Genomic DNA, 13,397 nt, shown 5'->3' on the forward strand with positions numbered 1-13,397 from the left:
TAAAGGCCTTTCTGGGTTTATCGAAGATGACTTGGTATACAGTGTGTTCACAAAGTATTCAGACACCTTTTCACATTATGTTGAAGACTTATACTTTCTGAATGCACTGTATATTTTTGAGAAAAGCAGATGCTTAGTGTTGTGATTTTAATTTAATGATGAATGAAATCGGGGCTATAAATGCAAGCTTAACTATCAAACTGCTGCATCAAATTCAACAGGCCTTAGAGCTGTCGATCTTCTCGTCTAACTCTCCGCAAGAATGTGAATAAGTGCATTTCCCAAAATGTGGAACGACTTCTTTTAACTAACTGTACACCCTTCACACAATAGATCACAGAGACACACTAAGTCAGTTTATTTAGCGCACCACGGATCACACAGCACACACTGGTCCACTGTCACCCTCTTTGTCGCTGAGCAGGAATTCAGAGGATATAAAACTTGGGTGTTTGAAAAGTTACACTTTGGCTGAACTGGTAGTGAAATTGTAAATTCTGCATCTATGGCACAAATAGAGTTGCATTAGGTTTAGGATGTATATCTCATTGCATGGGTATTTTCTTATTGTGTAAGCGTTTCGTGATGGATGGGCACTGCCCAGAGGCAGAATTTATGATCACTACCGAACATTTAAAACCAGAGATTTCCTAAATATTCTCATGCTAATTGTAACCTTTGAAGCACCTGCACTGTACCGTGTGTTCAAGATGGTCCTTCAGCAATACTGAATGAAGAAAAATGGAATTTTACGGCTTTTTGTTGGTCGCTGACTCCTCCTGACAGATGCAAGATTGTTTTTACAGATAGATATTTTGAATTATACATTGTCTCGTTCATTTTATCGGGCTGAATTTTTGATGAGCTCAAAAGATGGAATAAGGGGAGAATGAACAGGGGAGGAAAAGCTGACTCTTTCTGCTGTTTTCTTAGTCAGACCTCCAGGGTTAAACATGTTATAATTCTGCTTCTGAACTGCTCTGATCTTTAGGTTTAACTCATTGTGTGAAATACTTGGCTGGAGTTCTAAACTGCTGTTGGTTTTATGGCTGGTTATACAGACATTTCTTGCAGTAAGGACTCCCAGTATGGTGTTTCTGTACAGCTCAAGCCTTTGATAAGGAAGCTCATTTATTTTGTTTTTTTCAGTTCGGATGCTCCCGGTTTTCTCTGGCTACAGAAACTTGTCTCTGCAGGTGGTGATTAGCTGCTGTGACAGAAAACGTTGAACCAAAGACAACGATCAAAGCTCCTTTAATAGCAGCATCTACTTGCTGTGTCACATCTGATAATAAATCTGATTCTTATGAAGGAAGTAGAGGTGTGGAAGCTGTAGTTCATTGTGTTCAGGTTCATGTTTGATATGGATAAGAACACATTTGATATGTGGATTAAAGGAAACGGGGACGTTGTTTGGTTTCAAACTGTTTTTGTACGACCAGCAGTGATGTAAATGGCACAAATGAGAAGATTAAAAAATATATATCTGAATTTTACCAAGTTTTGAAGTAAGAAAGAGGACACAAAGTGTAAAGTAATATTTCCTGTTGAGTTAATTATAAAATGTGCTTACTTATTATTCATGTTTATTTTTTGATCCTCAGACACACTTCTTTTGTTAATTGACACACAGCAGATGACACTGCAGGGGGAACTGTCAAGAAACTTCATAATCAGCCAATCATTTGATTACTGCAAACACACCGGTTAAGACTCCACTGCTTCTTCAGACTGAAGTCGTGCTACCTGAGGGGCTGGATCTGTATTCTTTGAACACACAAAGAGTTCAAGTCAAGAAATCCTAGTTGTGATTTGTGGCCATTATATTTCACTATAGTATTTTTTTATTTTTTACTTTTTATTTTTTATATTTCTATATATATGCATTTATTTATGGTGCTTTTTATGATGTTTGTTCATAAGCCTTAATTTATTCAGTTGCCATCAATGAAAAATAAATAATGAAAATGGAATAAACATATACTGTTTTTTTTTATTTTACCACAAACTGTTCCCTGCCCTATAGAGCATGTAACTGTGTATTGGACACATCAGGAAAATACACACACCAATGCTGTAAATCAATCAATCAATTGCTTGTGACATTGTAAATCAATAATCATAAAAAAATAACACTCATTTGCATGTAACTATAGTACTCCGGAAGTAAATAGAGCATTGGTTGGGGCCTATTTTCAGATGCAGATTAAAAAGGATTTGGTCATCTAGTGAGTATTTATGAGAGCAGGACGGTGTATAAAGAACTGAAAATAAAAGGTCAGTGGCCATATTAATTCATTGATGCGTTTTTAATAGTTTGGCGGTCCATGGTACAGAGTAACAATATGTATCAGGCTTGGCAATATTTGACAATACTTGTAAGCAGGATCAATTCAGTTTTGGTCTTTTCGACAACAAGTCAAGTTACAACTGAAATTATTAGTTGATTAATCAATTAATCCATCAACAGAAAATCAAACTACAACTAATCAATTTAACGTTTAAATTATTGTTCCAAGCACAAAAGCCAAACACTCCGATTACAACTGTGGAGGATTTGGTGCTTTTGCTTGGATAAAACGCAACATTTTAATACAAATTGTGATGACATTTCTTGACCAATTAAATAATGAGCAAATTAATCAATACTGCTATTTAAAAAAATAATTGGCACTTCCAGGGCTGTGTATGATGATCAATTAAAATTATCTTTATACACACTTTTCGGAGCAAACTTTACAGTGTTGACACACAGGCACAGTAACTCCAAACCATATGCGACCGCTCGTTTAAATCAGCAAATAATTTAGGCCCACTGTAGTTACAGTGTCTGATCTAACTTTGTTCTGCAGGTAGTTTCCTATAAAATAAAATGTGTAGCTTCTTTACATTGGTAAAAAAAATACACATCATCAGTGCTATACAACTGGAACTGTAAACATTCACAAATGTTCAAACTCAGTCATCTAAAAGCTGTGATTACTCAGCTAAGAGTCAAACATTAGAAGGCAACTGGAGGGCAAACAATGGTGTAGCATGCAAGCCTCAGAGGTTAAAGGTGAGAGGCTGAAGCTGGGCAGCGTCTTGCCTTTATCTCAGATTACCAAGAGTAAATTTGGGAACAGCAGCTGCCGTACACCATCCTGTACTAAACAACCTTTCTGTGAGGAGGGAATAACTTAAAACAGCTTAAAATAGAATGGCCACCTTGGACCCGAATACAGAGAACATCAAATGTAGTGTGTTGTTTTGAGGATGGAACGTTGTATAGGAAGGTTTGACTGCAGCTCAGGTGTGTAGTTTCAGTCCTTTTGGGTGGCGCTGAGGAGGGAGTCCTGGTGACAAAGGTTTTAGATACCAAACCCGATATGTCAGATACCACCCCAACAGGCCGCAGATGGTCCCGAGCAACTTGTGAGACGGGTCATGGAAGTAAACAGAGGTGCAGGCAAACATCCACACCCAAACAATCACTATCAGATTCAAGGCTACGTACAGCAGGTTTAGGACCATCCTGGGCAGTGCGGAGAGACTGGCTGTCTTCAGGAAGGCCATGGGTGCCGTTTCCTCGATGATGAAGAGAGCCGAGTAGGCCAGGATGAAGGAGTGTCCCGAGATGTCATAGCCGTGCCAGTGGAAACCGGCCCGCCTGCAGCTGACTTTGGTGGTGAACTCCGTGTTGATAATCTCCTTGCCGTCAGTTTCAAAACACGAGCCGGTCGCGTCCTCGATGTAGAAGAAGGTCTCGGTGCAGACGTACCAGATGGTTGTTGCCACCGCCAGAGACAGCAGCCGCCGGCTGAGGAAGGACACGCTCCTGTTGAAGGAGGAGTTGGAGAGGAGGAGGAAGGGGGTCAGGAGCAGCAACGTCCACCCCCAGGATACTTTGACAAAATACCTGCAAAAGGAAAGGGGCATTTATATTAGCTGTCAGCTAATAGCACTAATTGTCTTTTTTAATTTGCCACTGGGCACAGGCAACCAAACTAGTTTACTTCATGAATACTTCCATCTTTAAAACACAGCTTAGAATGAGCCCAGCCCTAAAAAGATAACCAATATTACTGCAATATTTCACACTGGAAGAGCATTTGTTTCTCAATAGTGCAGTTCGGTAAACTGTAGGGCTACATCTTTTGTTTACTTATATTATTCTGAAAATTGTTTTGTCTGACCAACAGTCCCAAACCCCACGATGTTCATTTTACGATCATGGATGACAAAGGGAAGCAACACATCCTCACATCTGAGAAGTTGGAATAAGCAAATGCTATCAGTTGTCTCTAATTCCCACTAAAGCGGTGAGGTTTAAAATCTTGACATTTATTTATAAATCTAGTGAATTCTTGCATACAATATTTGGATGAGACAAAAACGCCTAAAGTTTTACTGAGAAAGATATTAAAACATATTTTCAACAAGTGTGAATTAGTGCAGAAACACTAGATGTGGTGTCAATGATACATCATATAATTATGCAACCATTGATGTAGGAGGTACGTTAAGGATTTAGAGCAGAGATGTATATATTCATATATGGTTAAAGCTAAATACTTTTGCTGGAGTGGCCACTGAGGCCCCAAAGTGACTTTACTGCGTTATACAGCAACATTTACCAAACGTTTGCTCACATTAGCATAAACAAGCTATCAGCCGAAGCCACATTTAACCTTTGACCCAAATTACGTCGGCGTAGCTAACTTCATTACAACGCAGTCCAAGAAAATCAGAAGATGGCAGTTTCACCTAACTGTTACAAACGGTCTACAGGAACCAACCGGTGAGCACAGGAGCTTCAATTCATTATTTCAGTTGGCTGACAAACAAAGCAAAACAACCCACTAGCACGACTCACACATTCAGGGCATTTCTGTTGCTGCTGAAATACGTCTGCGGGACGAGCTCCAGCTCCTTCAGAATCGATCCCACCGCCGAAATTAGCAAAAATATCCAGTGGAAGTTCTGCCGGACGGCTGGTATCCTCCAAAGTGTCACCAAGTTGTCCACAATGACATCCACCGCCGCCATGTTGACAGCGCTGAGCAGACGACTAACTCTGACGTCACTGCGGCTCAACCAATGAGGCTTTTCGGTCGGGTGTTCTTCTTCACTCGGTTTTTAACTACGGAGAGCAAGTCGCTGAATTCAGTTGCATACCGCCACCTAGTGTATATACTAGTGTATGACCTTATCGCCGACTCGGAGTAGTTGCTTTGACTACATGTTATTTTAGTTTTATAGATATGGAAACAGACGTATAAACAGCGGCGGAGAAGCTCCGATATTTTAAAGTGTAAAATACTCTGTTACAAGTAAGATACCTGCATTGTAAATTATTTATTATGAAAAACTATTTAGTAAAACTATTTATTATGCAGAATGGTCCATTTCAGTTGTATGTATATTAAGTCACTTGTTATGATTATTGATGCATTAATGCCCCCTCGGCCACAGACCAGCCCCCTCCCCCCATATTATTATTAATAAAATTATTAAAGTGGGTGCAGCACAGTGAGAGGAAGCCGGTGTTTCAGATAGTTTTGCCTGTGCCTCTGTACCTGATTCCAGGAATCAGCCAACCATTTGAGCATTTGATAATTGATTGGGTGGGTCCTTTGCCTCGCGCAAAGTCGGGTGCTACCTATCTTCTGCATACATTTTGACGTGTATGTTGGGGACAGTGGTACACCGGTAGTTGTTTTTACTGAACACAACCCACTTACCTTCCTGAACTCCTTGACGTGTTCCAACCAGACGTTAATCAGGTGGTTATGTGATGGGGACGGACAACTTGGTAACGGACGTGCTGTCCAGGGCTCCCCAGTGACGAGAATGTATTTAGTTTTTCCTCCTGTCTATACCTGACCTATTAAAAGTGCTTCTGAAGTGCACCGGTTGCTGAGGTGGGAACCTGGTGCAGGAGGTATCGGACCGATGGCGAAGGTCATGGTTCATCCTGGTTGTTCTTTAGATGGGAACAGGACATTTGGGGATTTTCAGTGATTTAGAACATCTGCTTTGGTGTCACTTGTGATATTTTTTATGCTGGGTTTCCCGTCAGCACCCAGCTCTTATGGAGGGAGAGGAGATGGTTCCCTAGCCTGTACACTGGTCTGTCTGTCTCCTGCACCCAACAGGTAACAGGAGGTGGCACGCCCTACATGGAAGCACCTGGGCCCGATGCTCTCCAAGGATGAAAGCAGCCAGGCAACAGCGCCTTATTCCTTGTAAGCGTTCACAATTGTTTTGGGGTGCATTGCCACCCATCTTAGTGAGCAAATAAACCTTCCTATGTTTTGCCTTAAACACGGTGTCTCCCACTCGTTTTGTCATGGCGTTGGAGCCGGGTCGTGACACTCATAAGTGATGGTCTCTATCTCTGTGATTGGTAATTGACATTCACTGTTTTGACTGGATTTGCACTATTGTGGAAGGGAAAAGTGCGCTGTGTTCCTAACATTCTTCAAGTTCCTGAAATGGTGTTGACGCAGTGCATGATGTTGTATTTGTGCTATTAATCTCTTTGTGAAACTACTTTAAAGAAAAACTAATTTTATCTCTGAAAGTTTACAAAAATCATTCTATGATCATTACTGACTATTACAGGATATATATTTTTTCTAATCTAACAAACTATATTTTGATAATGAGTAGTTCTAATTCAGATACAGGTTCTGAATATACTTCAGTGAAATGTAGGAGTTATATTTGTTATGACAAATGTATTCAACTCATGTCTGATATTGATCATGTCAACAATTTGAAACACTTTAAGCAATGACTGTACTCTGCAAAACACACTATAGAAGGGTTGTTCAGGACAAAAGTAAAGTGTGCAACCATTACAGCATGTTTCTTTCCAGAGGGCTCCACTTCCATATCACACTCATTTCATTTGAATCATGTAAAGAGGGAGATTGTCCTCCTCATTATATATGTTATACCTCTCTAAAGCATGTCCAGATATCCATTGACACTGCTAGAGCCCAGCAAAAAAGCACATCAGTACCACAGTGATAGTAGATGGATAGTGAATGGTGGGCTCATCTATACATAACTAATATTGAGCTTTAAAATCACTTCAATTCTGTAAAAATGTTAATTAATTAATGTATTGTAATATTGAATGGATAATGCCCGGCTGCTGTTATTTTACATTAATATGACTTGTGCAACCTTGTTTCTTGACTTCCTCCGCATGTGATTTTCATCAGTTTAATAAAACGCATTGAACATCCATGTATGTATAACAGTCTGACATCCATAATGAATGTGTACAGGTCCATTTACTGTCACTTGTAATTGGTTGATTATTGTGCCCATGTACAACCTGCCCTGCATGTGTCTGCTCAGATCTCTCCGTCTGATCTGTGTGACACTGTACGTTTAACTGTGAAAAAGTTAGTTTCTCTTAGTTGTTGCATCAGACTGTACACCAGATGTTTTGCGATTGACCCCTGACCTCCAGTGGCGGGCCGTGCATTTCCTACCTAAGCCTACTGTCTGATATCGTATACATAAATACGGGGATGACGGGAAGTTGTTCGGCGCGCACCCCCTCCATATTGGGCATATTGACCGAGTATTCACCGGAACTTTCATCTCATAATTTCATTTTTATATCGTGCAATAACTCTCAAATGTTTCATTGATCTATTTAGGCCGACAGTATATGTACCTGACAATACTCTTTGAGCCGGACCTGTTTGTTGCAAAGTAAAAACACAAATGTATCTTGTAGTTATTTTCTATGTATTTCTTTATTTTGTTATGTCTCTCCAGTGTTGGTAAGTTTTATGTGATCATTTTGAAATAAGCTACAGCAGTGTTATGAACATGATAATAATAATGTTATTAATTAAGTTCCCACATTGTTTCCCCCTCATATATTAACGTCATATCTTGTTCCCATGCACCTACATGTATGTATCCTTACCTTCTGTTCTGGTACACAATCAGTAAAGATAACAATTGTTTATGAGAAGAAGAATTATACTACACGTTGCTGGCTGTTCCTCCATTTTATTTGTATCAACATGTAATATTACAAAGATCAATACTAAACAGTAATAACAGTAATGCCTTTGAGTCAAATGAAAATCAAAAAGAAATGCAATTATAATTTGCACAATATTTATTGTACATAAAGTCATACATTTATTTATATCAGAAATATTATGATATTGTTTCTAATATAAAGACATATCTAGAAGAACATGTATGTAATCTGCTAATACTACTATAAATACTGTGCATACAGTTTACATGAACATACTGTATTCTATGTGACAAATGAAATACTTTAAAGCTTTTAGAATGATCATTTCTTGTTCAGCCTGAACCGTCAGTCTCCTTCTTGAATTCTGAGCAGATGCAAACAGCTGCTGACAGCTTCCTGTGTGTGTGAGGAGCTTCCCGAACCCACCAGCACAGAAGAAGCAGATGGAGACAAACTACGTCCTCTGTGCTGGTGGGAACGGGACGCTCCTCGTCCTCTCGGCTGGTGGGTGGGGCGGGTGGTGTCGGGGTGGAGGGGCAGGGAGGACCGTACTCACTGGGTCTCTGACTCTCTGGGGTGCTGAGAGGGATTCAGGTCTGTTGTGGGTCTGGGTCGTCCTGGGATGACGGGTTGGTTGACGTCCACCCTCAGCTGCCCCAAGAGTGAGACCTGTGGAGTCCTGCCCTGTGAGACACACACACAAGAGATGAATACTTTGGAACTCAACTACACAACCTTTACATTGTTGTGTTGAATCTGGCCTTTAATGATGGAATCGAATTACTGATACTTCTGTAGTCCTTGGGAGGGATTACTTACTCAGCACACTGAAAGAAAGGCGGCCGCCGCTCTCCATCTGGTCCTGTAGTCTGATCCTTCTCATCTGCTGCATCTTCAAGGAGACCCTGGATGTTGCTTCCTGGATCATACCTGAGTAAAAGAGACTTGGAGACTTTTCTTAACGTTAGTAATTGTTTACAACACATCTGTCTGGTTCAGCCAGACACTTTCAGTGGACTCCTGTTATTGCTGGTATTAAGTGTTGTTCTGGTAAAGACACCGTATGAAGAAAAACATACACAGAATAGCAACCATTCACAGTTTCACAGACTTAATGCAGAGAATAAGAACAGAGCTCCCGCTGCAGTCGTACAGAGACCGGATAGCCCGTTGCAGTTGGGAACCGCTGGGTGAGAGGGTCATCTCCATCTTTTTCTTCCTCCTCAGCGAAGCTTCTTCAGGACGATCCGCACCAAAACCTCTGCTGCAGGATGCTACCTTTTGCCAACCCCGCCAGAGGCGGGGGAAGGCTGTCTGGCGCTTTATCAGTCCTGCCAGACATAAAGGTTTTACAATACTGCAGCAAACAGGCGGTCGGTCTCAATCCGAGTCGCTGTCCTCATCCCACTGCCAGTGTATTCTGTTTGTGGAGAATCTGAGGCCTGACTTGGAGGGTGCAGACTCTTCTGACCTCTGTAGGGCTGGGGGCGCCACGCCAAAAGGGAGGGTGAAAAGATAGCCAGGGGGAAAGGGACTTGGATGCTGCAGGTCCTGTCAGAAACTCAGAGTTGGGAACCGCTGGGTGAGAGGGTCATCTCCATCTTTTTCTTCCTCCTCAGCGAAGCTTCTTCAGGACGATCCGCACCAAAACCTCTGCTGCAGGATGCTACCTTTTGCCAACCGCGCCAGACGCGAGGGAAGGCTGTCTGGTGCTTTATCAGTCCTGCCAGACATAAAGGTTTTACAATCCTGCAGCAAACAGGCTGTCGGTCTCAATCCGAGTCGCTGTCCTCATCCCTCTGCCAGTATCTTCTGAAGGACCTGAGTCCTGACGTGGAGGGCGCAGACTCCCCGTAGTCCTCTTCTCTGGTCCTCTTGGTGGAGGATCCGAGTCCTGGCGTGGAGGGCGCAGACTCCCCGTCCTCTTCTCTGGTCCTCTTGGCGGAGGGTGCGAGTCCTGACGTGGAGGGCACAGACCCTTCTGGGGCTGGGGGCGCCACAGGGTCATCTTCATCTTCTTCATCCTCCTCTTCTACCACCTCTTCTTCGTCCTCTTCTTCCTCCTCCGAAGAGTCCATGGAGCCATATCCGGAATCTTCGGGATCCCAGTCTTCCTCGTTGTCCTCTCTCTCGTCGTCTTCTTCCTCGTCGTCCTCTCTCTCGTCGTCCTCTCCCTTGTCGTCCTCTAGGCGTTCTAGGCGGGAAAGGTTCAAACGTAAGGATTTCTCATAACATTAAATATTTCTGGATTACATTGAGCAATAATCAAAGAAAAAAAAAGAAAAAACGACAGCATATGCATAACCTAACAACGCAGACAGCACATAGGAGGCTGTGCCTGTAAACATTTATAAACAGTAATATCAAACATACATAAGTTCTGCCTGTGTTAGTTTAAATAGATGAGGGAATCAGAAACAAATAATACTGCTTCCATCTGTTCACAAAGATGGACATTTTGACCATATATACTGTATGTATATATACACATATATATATATATATATATATATATATATATATATATATATATATATATATATATATATATATATATACATAGAGAGAGAAAGAATTATTAGTATCGTTATTGATATTGTCAGCAGTATTACTATTTGTATTTGTCTCAAACAACAATGGAGCGTTCATAATTAGCAAGCTTAAATCTTAAATTGCACATGAAGAGTGCTTCATTTAAAAGGCACAGACCATGCAGGTGCCTTTCACGGGCAGTTTTTTTTTCTGGACAATTAACCCACATGTTGAGTTCTCGTGAGCTCTCGGCAAAGACATTTATTCTGCACCAAACAATTGTAAGGACTTCAGTGTTTGTGTGAACAAAACGATCAATGGTTTGCAATAAACGGCGCGAACGTATTTAATTGACACTGAGGACGTGCGTCATGATGCACAGTAAAACATGGCGATATTAATCCAACATGACCACGGTAATCTCTTTCGTTTATAACTCATAATTCTCCCTGTTCATGAGGTGCATATTACAGTGCGTGGAGGAGATGCTGGAGGACGCACGCGCACATGCAGTCCCATAATGATTTAACAGATCGCTCTTGTACCCTCAAAACAAAGTATTGCAACAACGAGCAAAGTGCATTTCAATGTTCAATGTTAAATGTTAAATAAATCATGTATTTAATATGCTAAAGTAAAAGGAGCAGATGTGTGTGCAATAAGTCACGTTTCAACAGTCAACACAAATATGGTTTCCATGGTGCACAATCTACAGAATTCGATAAAAAATGGCTCAGGCGCCATTTTGTTTTTGACATTTCAATGTTAAATTTCGACGTTTTGATGTCTTAAACCCAAAATAACAAGGGTTTCGAACGTCTATACTAATCGTTAACACACTCCACACATCTCCCGCAATTTTTAAGCGATTCTATCGCTCAAATATCATTTTACAGGCCTGACAACATTCTGTGACGTTTTAACATTGAAAGTCAAAAAGTTTCACTGATTTCTAAACTGAGAACACTTTTTAAAAGATTTTTTTATTTAATTGTTTTCGTTGATAATAATAAAAAAGCTAAACTAAACATAAAAGTTGTCTTACCTCCACAGCTCTGGTCCAACTCACAGCCCAGTCCCTTCAGCAGGCCACTGAAGTCCTCTTTCAGGGTCTCTGGTCCTCTTTCAGGGTCTCTGTCGCTCAGGTGTAGTAGTTCTGTTCGCCAACAAGTTTCTTTCCAGCAAATTATCTCAAGCAGTTCAAAACTCAAAGAGTAAACTTTACACGGTTTGGGTTCACAGGAGGTTTTCAGTCCATGTCCAAGTCCAAAGTGCAAAGGGAAGAATCAGAACCGCCGCGGCCCTTAAATAGCCTCGGTCCGGTTTCCATGGCATTTGCTTGCGTGCGTGTGTGCGTGCGTACGTAACTGCGTGCCTCCGTGCGTGCCATTAAACAATACAGAAAGAGAGATAATAATTGTTTTGATCATATTTGTCAAATTTACTGTATATATTTATTTGATTCATATAGAGTTATGTTTAGTTCATTTGTCAGTGATCTGTTGTACAGCTATGAGTTGTTAACCTTACACAACCCGTCTCTGCGATATGTGAACACGTCGGTATTGGAGATTGGAAACGGAATTGAGAGAGAGAGAGAGAGAGAGAGAGAGAGAGAGAGAGAGAGAGAGAGAGAGAGAGAGAGAGAGAGAGAGAGAGAGAGAGAGAGAGAGAGACAGAGATATGTGCTCCTCCGTTGAAAATGTGTTGTTGGACAAATGTCTCACAACATAACAGATCTGTTGAACACTGAAAGCCAAATGGTAAATTAAATAGACTCTTTTATCGGGCAATATTGTAGATAATTATGCTCTCGTTGTATTAATCACAACATTTACAGCGTTGTGTGCTTTACTTTGTTGCACATCTTGTTTTTTTGTTCCTTCCCGCATGCTGTATAGATTTGTTGAAACCATCATCTCCTCTCTTAGTGGATTTGTTCAACTCCAAAACCACCAATATACTCTAATTTCAATCAGGAGAGACCAGTCAAATAAAGAACGGATCATTGTTTATTGTTAACAGATGATATGTGATGATAAAGTCTCAGAGTCTTCGGCGCTTGGACTCTGCATGGAGATCTGTAACTGAGGGCCGTCTGCCCGATCAGCAACAATATGAATCCCCCGTGGAGTCCAGACCTGGTGGTGATGGTGGTGATGATGATGGATCTGATGAAGACTGGGCGGAGATGGGAGGGGGAGGGTGCGTAACAGCAACATGAATGAACTGAAGTAGAGACGGTCATATCAGAAGAGACAGCAGCAAGATGATTGGCTAACAACGTAATTGTTTCGTGGTGCTTATTGGTCAGAGGAGACCAGCTGATCTGCAGCTGGGGTCGTGATTGACGGCCTGAACAATGACAGCTAGTAAACAAGGAGTGCGCATGCGTGAGACGTGAGGCAGATGGCGGGCTTGCAAGAGTTTGGTCTTCGACTAAACTTACTCTAAAGCTTCATTTGTGTTGACTTTTATTTCTTTTTCTGAAACACTGATATTGTCTTGACCAGAACAGGACCGGTTCAGTGGTTTATTGGAGGTTTATATACGATTAGTATGCCAGAACAATATTTAGTCCCAATTTTGTAGCAGTTTAATATTCTTAAAAGACCAAACCACCAACATTTTATGTAGATAGATTTTCTATCAAAGACAAAGTATCTGCAAAGTGAAGTTGCATGTTGCAGTTGCCCTGTTTGTCTCCAACGTGACAAAGACAGCATGATTAAGATTATTGAGTTCAAACACTTTCATGACGGCCACTCTTCCATTTTTATATCAGCCCAGATTAACAGACAGGCTAACTGAACATGATTTAATGTTTGTTATTCTAACATAATTTTTTATTAATACAAATAATAAA

At 41.1% G+C, this 13,397-nt stretch overlaps 1 protein-coding gene across 1 annotated transcript; it reads right to left on the reverse strand.

Annotated features, from left to right (window-relative positions):
- Positions 1-2,309: 2,309 nt before the first annotated feature.
- fitm2 (fat storage inducing transmembrane protein 2) lies at positions 2,310-5,028 on the reverse strand (the record flags this gene model as incomplete). Its single annotated transcript, XM_079226165.1, has 2 exons — positions 2,310-3,898; positions 4,856-5,028. 2 exons carry the CDS (start codon positions 5,026-5,028, stop codon positions 3,289-3,291), a joined length of 783 nt encoding a protein of 260 aa, XP_079082291.1. The 3' UTR covers positions 2,310-3,288.
- Positions 5,029-13,397: the final 8,369 nt, after the last annotated feature.

The sequence above is a fragment of the Taurulus bubalis genome (genome assembly GCF_910589615.1).
Source record: "Taurulus bubalis genome assembly, chromosome: 11".
NCBI classification, from domain to species: Eukaryota; Metazoa; Chordata; class Actinopteri; order Perciformes; family Cottidae; genus Taurulus; species Taurulus bubalis.